This window comes from Pithys albifrons, chromosome 8 (assembly GCF_047495875.1).
Source record: "Pithys albifrons albifrons isolate INPA30051 chromosome 8, PitAlb_v1, whole genome shotgun sequence".
Taxonomy (NCBI): Eukaryota; Metazoa; Chordata; class Aves; order Passeriformes; family Thamnophilidae; genus Pithys; species Pithys albifrons.
In genome coordinates this window covers 6,471,050-6,485,547 of record NC_092465.1, presented here as the reverse complement: position 1 = coordinate 6,485,547, position 14,498 = coordinate 6,471,050, and the positions used below count along the sequence as shown (strand labels likewise).

Sequence of the window (14,498 nt, the reverse complement as noted above, 5' to 3'; positions counted from 1 at the left end):
TCCTTTCTTCTTCTCTCAAGCCCATCATCTTCAGTAAATTTGTGCCTTAATGATATTAAGGAGACATAAAATAGAAAATGGAAATCAAGGTAATTGCCTATTTCAGTGAATAAGATCGTTGAAATAAAGCTGCAAAACTGATGAGAAGACTACAATCAAAAGGCAAAATACATCCACACAGAGCCTTATCCCTCAGACACAGTCCCTGTGACATCCAGTGGTGGAGTAGAAGATGAAGGGACTGTAGGTGGTTCTGGGTTTTTATGATGGAATAGATGTTCCTAAAGCACCAGGAGAGTTAGAGGGGACCCTCTGCTGGAAAGGTGCAGAGGGAAATAGAGGGACAAACGGCATTTGGACACTAGTGAGGAGCGTGTTCCCTGGGGCAGGGAGAGAAAACCCAGGCTGACACTGCAGCCTGGGAGATTTTGGTTTTATGGAATTATTTTACTCAGATTTGATGTAGGTGTGAGTTTATTTCTGCCTAAATTACTTCAATAATATTTTTGGCCCATTTTCTGTGCTCAGGTGTTTAATTTCTTAGTTCAGACCAACTGCTGAATGCCCAAGTTGAAACCATTCCTTTGGTGGAAGTGGCAAAGAGAAAATTCATAAGGATGAATCCTTTCAGCATGGAAAGGGTTGTTAGTCAAGGACTCGCCAGGAAAACTGTTCTGGATCCTTGTGGGTTGTACCCCCAGAGAAACCAGACAACACTCTATGTTGCATGTTGAAGCTTGGCAATATAAAATTAACAGATAATTTTCAGAGGTCACGCTCTTTCCCATAAACCAAACTCATCTGCTCTCCTGGAGGGAGACAGAACAACTGGGCTGACTTCTCATTATCTCTTCCTATGGCGTATCCTTATTGAATTACTGCCGGGTAGAGGCAGCAGATGCTCATCAAGCCACTGCAGGGCTCCTCTGTTAATTGAACTGTGATGGGGCTGACAGCAGGGAAGGTCAGGATGATGGGACCAGTGATGTAACGTGAGCTCCGATAAGAACAACCTGCATGGGCAATTGACCTTGCTTAAATAATGTTGTAATGAGGTCTTTTAGCAGTTGATATGATAATGATTATTTTTTCGTATCAATACTGCAATAGTGTCAGGGACCCTGTGTGAATGATACCATATTGTGTTCAGGGCAAAGATTTTTCTCACCCTGAAGAGATTAGACTTTCCAGTGTGATAAAATACAGTGGGTGACCATAACCAGCAACAAGGGAAAAGAAATGGGAATGAAAAAGGCAACAGAATCACAGAAGTCTTGAATAGATCTGTGGTTTTACTCAGCTGGTTGTTCCAAGTGCTTCAAAGGGCACTATCATTTGTTCTACCTGCCTCTGTGGCAATTTGTTTTGCTTGCTGTCATGTATGGTTAATCTCAGGGCGAAAGCAAGTCCACTTCTAAATAAATGTGCAGTGGAATGAGTGGGTTTTGTTATGAAAAAACCCATTCCTACCCCTGGTTCTGTGGCTCTTCCAAAGTGCCTGGGAATCACAGAATCACAGAATCACAGACTATTCTGAGTTGGAAAGACCCACAAGGATCAGAGTCCAACTCTTAAGTCAATGGCCCACACAGGGGATTGAACCCATGACCTTGGCATTATTACAACCAAGTTTTAACCAGCCGATCTAATCTCAGGGTCAGTGCCTGAGCTCCAGGCACACATCTTTGTGCCAGGTCCTGAGCTGGAGCCCTGGTGTCCTCTCCCCTCCCAGGGAAGTGATGTGATGTGCTGCTGTGAGCACTTGGTGGCTCCGTGCAGATTCCGGAGTGGCACCTTCTCCCTGGGCACTCCACTGCAGGGGAAGGAGGTCTGCGAGACCTTCCCTGAAGTCCCTCGTGTGGCCATGGGAGGAAGTTGGGTATAAGGAGTAGCTTGGCTATTTCTGAAAGTGAATTCTACCTGCCCTGTGTCCCTGCACTGTGTGGCTCCTGGTGTGTTGGAGTAGGTGTGTATGGCAATTAATAAAAGCTGGATTCAGAGTGCAGTGTGGGCACGTTGGCATCTGTGTATGTGTGTCTAGAAAGCATTTTTTGGAGTTTTTCTGTACCAATATCACTGGTTTTTTTCCATGTGTGTTCAGCCTTCACTGTCTTTTTTTTTTTTAAGTAATACAGTTTTTTCTTAACCCTTTTTTTACAGTCTCCCTGGGCCAGTTGGCATCAGTGACTGGGACATCTGTGGCAAAGGGAGTGGAAGGAAAATAAATGCATCAGTAGCAAGGCATCACAAAGTGTATTAGATTAATTTTTTTGACAACTCTAGCTGTAATTACTTGAAGTACATATTCTGACATGCAACCTGACTTATACAGGGCTTTATTCTTTGGAAATGGTGAAGCCTTGGCTCATCACAAGACGTCATGGGTGATGTTTGATAGGAGATGAAGAACCACAGTGTCAGTGTGTGATGAACTGTGCTCCTCTGCAGAGCCTGTGTGTGTTTGGAGCATTATGGGGTTTGCCTTGTGTTGTGCTCCATATTTTCTCCTTTCCTAGGAGTTTGTACTTTGGTGCACTGAAATAAACAGCTGATGACAGAGGATGCCTTGGAATAAATGTTTATTTCAGCACTTTGGAAATGAGTTTTTTGAAATGGAATTCATCTTGTGGATGTGTGTGTGTCTCTTCTTATTAGCTCATTTGGGTATAGGCTGGAGTGAGGTAGTGCAAGTGGCAAAATAGAAACGACTACATACAAATAGAGGTATGGATCTTGTGGAAAAGAAATTATTCTTACTGGTTGTGTTACAGCAGAAGGAAAATTATGCATTTAAGAAGTATTGAAGTTGGCCTCTGCATATTTGTGTGTGCAAGAGTGTGGTTATTTTAGCCATAGTCACTGATGTTTAGAGGTTCCAAACTGAACCCCACGTGCTCTCCCCAGAACTGATTCACAGGTTAAAACTGTAACATTTTCTGCCTCTTTGCAGTTATTTCCTTGGCCAGGTGCTTGGGTGTGTGCATGCACTCGGTTGCTCTGGTTGATCCATGGGAGTGTGGGATATAACAATTTAAATTGGAGATGAGCTTCAGCTCTGCCAGTCCTGTGGCAGGGAAGCAGATGGTCCTTCCCTGCTAAGCAGAGCCCGAGTCTTTGCTGAGCTCAGATGCCTGGTGGTACTTGATTGTATTGTTTTGACCTTGTGTTTAAGTTTGATAAACTCTGTATGGGGGCCTTGTTCCAGGGAGGAGAGAAAACCTCCCTGACCTACAGCCTGCCATGCTGTACTAATGTCAAATAATATAAAGTAATATCAGAATGCAGAAGAAAATCACTGCAGTAAAGCAATTTAATTTCTGAACTGAAAGCACTTTATTGGGAATGCTCAGGAAATCTGCCGTTGTTCCTGCAGCAGAGGTTATGAGGTGGTTTATTCTTTTCTTGAAACTCTGTTGCCTTGTAATTGGTGACTTTGAAGCTTTCTGTTGTTTTCCGTGTGAATGGTCCTGCTGCTAAAGTAGAGGCTTTGCTTTCTATTGAGTCTGATTTCCAGGCTTGCCTTTTAAAGGAAAATAATTTCAAATACTAGTTTTCAAATGGCATTATACTGCTGAATGTGCATTATATGCAATGCTTTGCCAGCGAAGTGAGAGTAATCCTGTTTGAACAAAAACTTGCAGGAGCATTTCCTGAAATGGCATTGGAAGCAGCGCCAGCTCCCTTTGCCTTTGTTTAATTGCAATTTAACAGTAATCCAAGATCTGTGCAACTGTGACAGCAGTTCTTAGATACAGCTGAGTTTCAAAGGACCTTCAGCTCATCCATTGCCAATGATAAAAGCTACAACGGAGCAATATATTGATAATAGACTCAAACTTCTCTCCATCCATTGAAAAATAAACAAAAAGAAACTTTTTTCCCCTCAAAGCTATAAAGTTTTGTTGTTACAGAAAAGATGTGCTGTAGTGTGAAGACATCACTGAGCTTATTCTGGGCTGTGTTCTGCTGTGCTGGCTGAGGAGCCTGGCAGGAGGCATCTGTAGTGTATAGAGGCTGTGGTCATAACCTGTATGAAATAACCTCCCATACTTATGTAGGTGAGAAACATTGCTCCATTAGCTGGTTTGTTGTAGAGATGTTTGAACTGAGTTTCTACAGCCTTTTTTGTATTTAATTAAATATATAAAAGTGCATGAGCAGCCTGAAAAGGTTGCTTAAAAGTTGCTGGACACTTTCTGTGTTCTGCTGCTCAGAAAAAAATCAATGCCTGAGTTCAGGAGAGAAGCCTATTGACAGCCTTGGGCATTTTGATCTTAATTGCTCTGTACTTGTTCCTGCTGCAAGGGGTATGATAACACCCTGAGGAACATTTGTGAAGGTAAATTACCCTACTCTAAGTGCTAAGATACAACACCAAGAGCACCAGAGGGTCTGTGGCTGTTAAATACCTTTGGGAAGTCCAAGGCTTGGCTTTCACCTGGGCACTTGCACAGAGAGTGGCCCTGAATGCTGTTGTAGAAGGAGATGTTGGGAGCTCCTTGGTTGTTGGGCATCGTTCCTTCTGCTCTCAGAGAGCCTGGGGGATGTGGGTGGCTGTGGGCTCATGCTGAGCAGAACCAGGATTGTGCCTTTCACAGACTCCTGAATCCTTGACTTTGAAGTCTCCCTGCCCTTCTGGCAGAGTCTAAGCCATCCTTGTTTGTGTGCAAGTGAAGCCACTGTTGCTTCAGCTGCACTTCACTGGTCTCCTGGACTGGGTTCCCTGGCAGAGTTGCAATCACACACTTTGTGTTGCTGAAAGTCAAGTGTGTTCCCATGGAATCCATTGGAGTGAAGGAGCTGGAGCAGCAGCCTTGTCTCACAGCACAGCTCTGCTCTAGCACTGCTGTAATTAAAGTCGTTCTACTGATGGAAAGTCTGTTCTCTGGTGTTTTCTTTAATGTAGTCATAATGCATCACTCTGAGCTCCCTTGCTGGAACATCTTTCATTATAATCCACTTAGCTAAGTTTATAATTAAACTTCTAAATTCAAACCTGCTTTTGTTAGGATGTACAAAAACTGAAGCAGGAGTTCTTGGGATTCATGTTTTTTTACCCAAAACAAACTGATGTAAGTTAAGAAGCAATTCATTGGCAGCACAGTGATTTTTATAGTCTTGCTTTTAATCCCCAGGGTCTTCCATAGTTTTGGGACAAGAATTGGATACAATTGAATGGAACTAAAAGGAGGAAATAATAAATTCCTACTGTTTGACTATAAACATCTCCAAAATACCCAAACTTTCAAGTCTGAACGGTAAAGATGGTGAAGACTTACTGAGCTTTCCAGCAATAGAGTATTAGGAAGGTTGATGAAGTTTTACATGAAAATGCACCAGTGTTGTAGATGTGGAGGTTGTGCAGGCTTCCTCCCAGCCCAAAGGGGCTGATTTAAACTGTCTGCTCATTGTTTGGAGCTGGGCAGATGTGTTAACATCGATGTTCTTTCATTATTTACCCTTACCATTATTGTAGCAAATTACCAAAGAACTGTGGAGATGAATGTTTGGGTTCCCAGTGAGTCACCACTTAGGACAAAAATACTGTCAGGCAGTTGTTAACCTAAGTATAAATTTTACTCCTTAATGCTGTATGCTTTTATCCAGGATTTTCTAAAATGCTCCTGGAAGAAGAGTAAATATTCCCAGTTTAGGTTTGAAGGTGACAAAGTGGAGGTATAGAAAATCAAGCTGCTATTCTCATATATGCAAAGTCACTTGCTGAAATCATTTGCAGAATCAAGTACCAGTGTCAGAGCGTGACCTTAAGTGACTTTTTGCTCAGACAGTTTCTGACAGAGTTGGAAGTGGAATGAATTTAGGGTGTCTGCTTTAACCAGAAGACTCTTTGCCTCCAAATTTGTAAGTGGAATAATGTATAGAGTTGATTTTAGGTATGGAATTTAGGGCAATTCAGTGTGACTGTGCTCATCATTAAATAACACGCTGGGCACACATGCACATGTGAAGGTCTGTTTCTAACTTGACATAGGTGACTGGCCAAACACTTTTATTTGCTTAAACTTGGTGCCTGTAGCAGTAGCATTAGTGTTTTTTTGGGAATCTCTCCCCCAGGGGTGGTCAGCAGTGCCTGTCTGTGGTGATCAGCCTTTGCTGCTCCAGGCCAGTTGTTCTGCTGCTTTAGGACAGGGTAGAATCAGCTTTTTGGATAACAGCTTTCTGAGAAGGCAGGGCAGGTTTTATTGGTCTCTGAGGATAAGAAGTATGATATAAACATCCAGATTATCTTGGAATATCACATGCAGTGGGTTTGTGTGTGTAGTAGGCAAACAGTTGCATAATTACTGCTTACGTTTGTATTAAGAAAATTTATTCATGATTAATGATGCTTATCTTTGTGCTAGACACCTGCCAAATGATTTATAGCCACGCATATGATCTGCAATTGCTGCTTTTTTTCCTGTGGCTGTTAAAGATGTTTGGGATTATTCTAATTGCACCATGTATTTTAAATGGAGAGTGCTACCCAGGTGTCCTTGTCAGCATTCCCATCTCATACCAGAAAGTAGGTCAGATTTGCCCGTGATGGGGAAGGTCACAACTCCCAGTGAAGTCAGGGGGAATTGAATTGATGTGTGACAAGGCTGAAGTTATGTCTCAGGTTTGGATCAGTTTAAGCTGATCTTTTTCTAAATTCAGTATTAAATGCTCTGTAAATCCATGTTGGAGCAGAGCCAGGCTGGACTTGCCTAAGCCACAGAAATAGTGGAGAAGGACTGGAGAAACTTCTTGTCCTGTGGAAACCTGGAGAAAGAGCAACTTGTCCCTTCTCTGTGAGTGGAGTGTCAGAGTTGGACCATCAGTGTTCCATCTTTCCTTGTTGGATGCTTTGGAGGACTCTGATGTGCCTTGGACTGGCACAGTGCCTGTCACTTGGAAAGACCTGCCTGTGAGTGCCCAGCGGTGGCTGCAAAATAGGAAAAGTTCCCAAAGGCTTTTTCCCCTCCCTGGATAAGCAGGGATTAAACTGGGATTTGGCCGAGGGATATTCCATTGACATTGGAAATAGAATTAGATTTTGAACACTTCACAAATAAGATGTTTGTCATCTGTGTGCATATCTATTTATTTATAACATTTTGCTACTAGAATGCCATGTTTTCAGCAGAAATGTAGGTTTCTAAAATAAGCCTGTTTTTCAAAACTTCAGTCGTGTCATTAAGAGAATTAGCAGTGGGTTAGAAAATGTAGATGCGTTTTTATGATCATTAGGAAACTTGCATGTGACTCTTGCATGACTGCCTGTGTATTCCCAGCCATTAGAGCTAATGTGTGATATCTGTGTTTTTCTGAACATGATTCCACATAAACCAAACAAAATGACAGGGAGACTTGTGACTAATCCTTCAAACACTGAAAACAACAGCTCATTATTTAATTTCATGAGGATCCACTAGTGCAGACTATTAACTGGCCAGGCCTGTGTTATAAAAGGATATTAAATAAATTCAGATAATTAGTTTTGGAAAAGTGAGGCAATTTTTTTCAGACTAAAACACGTATGTTGAACATATTTAAGAAATAATTCTTCTCTGTGAGGGTGGTGAGGCCCTGACACAGGTTGCCCAGGGAAGCTGTGGCTGCCCCATCCCTGGAAGTGTTTGCACAGGACAGCTGGTTGAGTGGAAGGTGTCCCTGCCCATGGCAGGGGGGTTGGAATGAAATCTTCATTAGGGTCCCTTCCAGCCCAAACCATTCTGTGATTCCGTGGTATTTAAGCAGTGAAGTGCATGAAGTTAATAATGACCAGTCTCAGTGAAGTCAATTTTTGAAATGTAAATTTAGGGGGTTTATTCCATTTTCCTTTCTGTTTGCCAGTTTCCAGCTAGCCATGCTGACACTGTGGGGAGCTGAGATACACTGTAACTAAATTTGATGCGAAGTGTTGGTGGCCTTCCTAATGTAATTTATTCATGTTTCTGTAGATAGCATATGTTGCCTGTGCAATAATTTGTTATCATATCAGGGCAGAACAGCTACTGTTCCAAACTACATAAACCCAGATACACAGGCAAATTTTTATTGTGCTTTTTTGGGGTGTAAATCAGTGGACTCTGTTGAGCTCTGCGGGGGTGGGGGAGATTACAATCAGTGTCATGGTGTCTAATTTATTTCTGGTTTTCCTGACTTAATGTAATCTCTGTCCTTGCTCCATGGGGAGCAGCAGCCAGTTCTCTTTGTAGTCCTGCCCAAAGAAGGAGCACGTGTGAACCCCCTTGGCTGGGGCAGGAGGCAGCTCCTCCTGGGGATGTGCTGCTGTTTGCCGACCCTTGGAATGCTGAGATGAAGGCAGTGCTCTGAGAAAGCAGCTGATGAGTACTCCTGGTGCTTCATTAAAAATCTCAGCATCATTATCAGCTGTTATCTGAGTTTCCTTGGATTCACCTATTCCATGTCCCTACCTGTGCAAGTCGTGTTGTTTCAATGGTGTTTTCTGGACCTGAAGAGCTGCCCTGCAAGGCAGAGAGTGTCAGTGTGGGGCTGGGTGTGCTGGCTCCCCTCCAGAACTTCAGTCTGAGCAGCTAAATGATTTCTTTGCCCGTGTTGTGTCTGTGTGTGAGCAGTGTTGGAGCCAGTGCCACTGATCCTTCTCTCTCCCTTGACAGGAACTCGGTGACTCTGTTTTCCGGCCGTCATAGATGGTGACTGCGATGCTGAAGGCACTGGGCGAGTTGCTCCTCCTCAGCTCTTCTGTGTGAGGTGAGCAGCTGTCTAGATGGGCAACAAAAGCATTAATTGCAGGATGTCTGAGGGCCCTTCTTCCCCCCACCCAGGGCTTCCCTGCTGCACTGGGTTTCGGAAGGATGCTCGAGATTTCCGAGCTTGTGCTTCCCACGAGGCCACCTGTGGTCTGTGTTATATTGCCTGGATGGTGGGACTCGGTGGGAAGGTTCTGGGAGGGGGAAGGGGGGCCAGTCCAGGGTTGGCAACAGCTAAGCCAAACCTGCGACAGTTGCCTTCTGAATTAAATGTGAATTCTGAATAAATGAACCCAGGAGACATGAGCAAAGCATAAATCTGGTCCTTTGCCCACATTACTGCTTTTGGACAGCTTGGTGGGTTTGCAGGTCTTACATGAGATGCCGTTCCTCTGAAACACAATAATGAGCTAAACCACATAACAGATACTACATTGTATCTTCCACTGTAGTTAGTCAATATCTGATTGAATATAATTGCATGAATTCATCATGATAGAAACTGTTTCAAAGTAATCTGAATGCAGCTTGAAATTAACAGCTTTACTGTATATTCAGTAGGTAGAGTTTTCAGATTTATCTTGAGTTTCTTATCAGGAACAATGCTGTGTATTATGGACTGTGACAATGTTGCTTTTCATAAGGTTAGGAATGTAATGGAATTTTCTGGACTAAACTTCTAATAGCTAATAATTATTTTAATGAAAATTCCCAAGATTGTGCCAGTGGAGACAAATCTTGAGGACAGGTGTTATCTCTATCCTTGTGCAAGTGGGAATGTGACGTTTTTAGCTGTAACAGTAGGATTAATCACTAATACTTAGAACTTAGAACTATGTTGAGAATTTCAACATAGTAGAAATACAAACGCTGTTACATCAGAAAAATTAGTATGTAAATTTGCATGAAAACCATTTTGATGTGGAATTACCATGAACATTTTTTGAGACTTCCAAATTGTTCCTTCCTGAATGTGGACAGGTCCAAAATATCTTGAAATTCATCTAAAATCTGCCTAAATAAGTGTCTGGTTGGTCATTTTGTGGGATGAGAGAAACAGAGATTTGAATTACCAGACTGAAGTAGAATTTTTAAGACTTTATTTTGTTGTATGCCTTTTTAATCTCTCCTTTGGAGCTTTTCTGTAGTAGACAAACAATGTGGGTGTTTGCTGAAGCAGCATTTAGAAGTTGGTCTCCTGCTTTGTATGGGAGACCCAGAGAGACATTCCTCTTTGCTTCCAGCACCACACAGTGATTATTTTAATGAATTGTGTGGTGTAAAACTGCTGCAGCAGCAGGACTTGAGCCATTCCTGTCTCATTCACAACGTGCCTCTGGTATTCATCTGACGTGTTGGAGAGCTTAATTAAAACCCCTTAGTCAGAGAGACCTCTCTGGAGTCCCTGGTTGCTGATCACGAGCTCAAAGATCAACGCCTTGAAGGAGAGTCCCAGATTCCATAGAAATGCTTGCACAGTGTCAAGTTTTTCTCTTTCAAGCTGGTTCATCGTGTGCTGATAAGCAGCTCCTGCTGCCCTGCCTGTCCTGCTGTGTTCTCATATTGCTGTTGTGCATCCCATGTTTACACAGAGCTAAAACAATTCCAGGTCTGGCATTTCGGTTGTCAGGGATCTTCAGTGGGGTCTGTGCCTGGAGCTGAATTCTGCACCCAGAATCCATTCTCACTTTGCTTTACTTTGCCTGTATCATGCTGATATTCATGCTGAAGTCAAACAGAGAAAAGGAAGACACCACACACTGGTGCTGGATCTCTTGGCATTTATTTGCACTGGCAGATTTCTTCTTAAGAACCTGCTAAAAGCATTTAGAGTGGCCCAGTAGGGGGGTCTGCAGGTCCTCTGGGAGCTGGCCCTTCCTCCCTCTGCCCCTCTTCTTTTTTAGCTCTCTCTCTTTCCAAGCAAAGCACCTGTAACCAGACTTGTCCTCATCAAAGCTGGCACAGGGACTGTGAAATGCACAGTGGCCACCAGGTTACCCTCAGCCTGAGCCTCTTGCCTTGGTGTTGAAAATATTTTAGCAAGCTTTTTTTTGTTGTTGTTGATTCTAGGACCAAAGAAGACAAGAGACTGAATTATCTGAATTATGCTTCTACAACAGAACTGGGTTTCTCCTCACAGGACATGGCAGAGCCTGGGGAAGTCATTCCTTTTATTTGGTTTCTTAATGTTACAAACAGCTGATCTGGAAGCCAGGAGAGGTCATCAATTTGTCTGGAAAACAGGTAGGAAAAAGATATTCTCTTATCTGCTAGATAAATCCTGTGATTGAGGATGGAGTAATTGCCTGGTTTTCATTCCATTTTAGCTCAATAATAAATTTAAAAAGCCTGAAAATGTCTTCTAATCTGATTTTTCTTTTTTGTAATTGACAAATAGAGGGGTTTAATCTCTGTTGTAAATTAGTGATCTTCATGCCTCCTGCAGTTGTGCACCAGAGTGACTCTGGAGTGTAATTCTGGACTCGTTAATACTTCTAATCCAAGAGTAAAGTTTTTACTGGACCTTGATACCATCATCCTGGTGTTACTTCCTTCTAAATATTTAATAATTTTCATTTTTGAATGCAAAGGGCACACTTTTGGGATGACCTGAACCAGAATTCCATACTCTTGGTTGATCTATTTGTGATTTAGTGAATTATTTCTGCCTCAGTCAGGCTGGAAACTTGCAGTGTTTGTTTGTGCAAAACTGGGTGTGCCCAAGGTTTGGAAACGTGTGGGACACATTGAGAGACTGTTGGTGACAGGGAGGTGGTGGGTGGGTGTGAAACAGCTGCACAAACCCAAACATGATGCATTGGATGCTTATTTTGTAGCACAAGGAACAACAACAGAGGATGTTCAATGAAATGGGAAAACTTTTGGATTGGGAAACGTTTACTTAAAGTACTTAACCAAAAATACCCAACTGAACCAGAGGTTTCACTGCCCAAGATCCCTTTGAGGTTTGGCCTTTTGTGACTGAGCAAGAGCGCGATTAAATTTGCTGGAAAAATAATTTCCTTCTTCTTTTTGTTTGGAGAAGTTCTTTGGTATTTTGGTTATTTATTTTTTAATTATAGCTCTGTAGAAGGTAATAGACTGAATTAACTAAATAATGGAGCAGTTATTCCAGGAGGGCTCCTGTCCTGCTGGTGGGATCAACACAAGCCTCTTGCTTGGCTGTTGGGATGGGGGGCTGAGTGCTGGGGAAGGGCTGTAAAGTACAGCCTGAAACTGTATTTCTAAAGACTTTTTTTACAACATCTAGCACGTGAAACGAAGAGGAAATAAATAGCAACTGTCTTTCTCCAATTCTCTGTTATTTACCTGCTTTTTGAACAAGCTTTGAAAGGTAGAGCAGTTTTCTTATGACAAATTAGAGCCTTTCTTGCTGTCTGTCTTCTCTCGCGTTCTGAAGTCTGTTGTGCCATCGGGCTTTAGGGCTGTACATTTGAAGTCATAAAACTTTAATTTGCCTTGATGATTGCAGCTGCCAGAGGGGAGTTCTGGGTGCTCCAGGGGCATCTGAGGCAGGTGTGTTTGGGAACCAGACACATGTGGTGCCCAGGTGTGTGTGGGTTGGGCACCACGCACCCAGAGCCCCATGATGAGCTTATTGTAAAGGTCTGTCTGCCAGATGAGAAGAAATTGTCAGTCCTTGTGACTCCCACAGTGAATTAAAAATATCTGAGCTCTCAAGAGTCACTTTATAAACCACAAATCCTAAGAGTGTTTTGATGCACTTTCTCTGCTTGTCTAGTGACAAGTGGCAGAAAACAACTTTGAGTGAAATGTTTTCCAGATGGAAACCACTTGTGGGCTTCAGCCAAATCCATTGTCCTGTGGGGGAAAAAAAAAGATTTTTTTTCTCCAATATTTGTAAACATTCCACCCTCCCACCTTCACTGGAGTATTTTGTTGAAAATTTGATAAAAGTTACATCTAAAACCCAAATGGTTAGTTCTAGATGGAAATGTGCACCCAAACCACTTTGTTTTGCCCATGAACAAAGTAGTGTTTGGGAAGCCCCTTTTTTCTCTGCAGTGGTCGTGAAGCATCAGCAGCATTTCTGAATTCTCTACAAGATTGCAGGGAAGTGTTTTGGGAAGAGAGGGATGGTAAATTGAATGGAACAGGTGGATCTGGAGAGGTAGAATGGTTAACATAACCTCTTGTGGCAAGATATTAATAATAAATTAACTTTGGGATGTAGATCATGGAGATCTCGACATATTGAGGTCTGTGGTTTGTATAATAATAATTATAAAAAAATCATCCAATAGTTTGAGCACATTTGTGCCCAGTGCAAAATAATAAAAAATAAAAGCACAGCACAGTGAACCTGAAATTAAGAACTTTTAATGTCAGAACTGAGCAGATCCATTCTGATGGAAAGAAGACCTGCAGCTGTTGCCCTTTTTTTTTTAATGAAAGAGTCTGATGAGAAATGAGCAATCCTTAATGGGAAAGAGAATGATCTGTTCTGTTTTTAAATCTTCAATTGCCTGTTGTAAGCATGGCAAGTTACTTACCTGCTGGAGAGAAATTCAACTCCTTATTGAAATGTCATGCTTTATAATTAAATAAGATTATGCTACTGAAAGCTCTGACTTTATGAAAATGAATTTATATGTACTAAAATGAATTTTCTTTGCACGTAGAAGCCCAGGGAGGCATCCTTAATATGGATGGGACTAAAGCAAATAAAAAAAAAAGAAAGAAAGAAAGAATCCTATCAACACTTCAGTTTCTAATGCAGAGTTTTTTCAGTTAAATCCTTGACTTTATCTTATGAGGATGGGCTGGGCCTGGTGGTCTTGGGATGGGTGAAAGGAGTGGTATTGAACTCACTGCATCTACAAAAGCCCCAGGCTGTGTCATTCTGAGCAGTAAGAACTTGGCAGTGTGAGGTAAGTTATACAAGCTCTTCCCTCAGCTGTTCAAAGGGCTGTCACTTGCATATTGTTTATTTGTGTCACATTTTAGAACCATTTATTTTGATCTTTTGGCTTCTAGAAGTTGCATATTGATATCTAAATATCTGTACACTGTATCTTTTGGTTTCCAGATGTTCTTTGTCAGACACTCACTTAGTGACCACTAAACATGAACGCAATAATTATATCAGTTTAATTACTCAGCAGCCTCAAAGAGCTGAACAATTTTCCCACACTTGCTAAGTTTAATTGGATCAAGATTCTTGTAAATTAATAGTATTTAATGCAATTGCCAATTAGCAATTTGCGTATTTCCCCGTGTTGATTTTCTTCAACACTTGAGTCCTAAAAGTTCCTGGAATCTCTGCAATGCCAATATTTGATGTTTTGGTGATGGTCACTCAGGCTTTTCAAACTGTGTATGGAAATTGACACACACACACGAATCACAGTTTTAGTGTAGCTCTAAAATTTAGCTCTGAAGTTGAAGTTAAGTGTAAAATATGTGCAACACAGGAAATACTTTGCGTGCTTTACAGGAGGGGGGCTGATAATTAGGATTGCAGGATGCTGAAGTGTCTCTTCCCAGAGACACCTGCCACTGCTCGAGGGTTGGTTGCTCTCTCCATATCCCTGCTGGGGTGCTCAGCTCCTTCTTCAGTAACTGTGCCTGTGCTGTTTTCCCCAAAATCCAGAGAGTGAAAGGGATGAGGAATACACCCCACAAAGGTGGCTCTCAGAGCTAAAGCAGTGATGTGGCTTTATTTTCTAGTAAGGGGAATATTACAAAAATGGTTTTTTGTAGGATGAAAATGTTCTGATTCTTAGGAAAACAATT

The 14,498-nt window shown here is 42.0% G+C and overlaps 1 protein-coding gene across 1 annotated transcript in view; it reads left to right on the top strand.

The window, feature by feature from the left end:
- Positions 1–14,498, top strand: part of THSD7B (thrombospondin type 1 domain containing 7B) — a 310,428-nt gene that overhangs the window by 47,513 nt on the left and 248,417 nt on the right. The window contains exons 2-3 of the mRNA XM_071562679.1: positions 8,628–8,721; positions 10,791–10,964. Of these exons, the coding sequence (XP_071418780.1) occupies positions 10,826–10,964 (139 nt within the window). The 5' untranslated portion in view covers positions 8,628–8,721; positions 10,791–10,825. The remainder of the gene's footprint in view (positions 1–8,627; positions 8,722–10,790; positions 10,965–14,498) is intronic.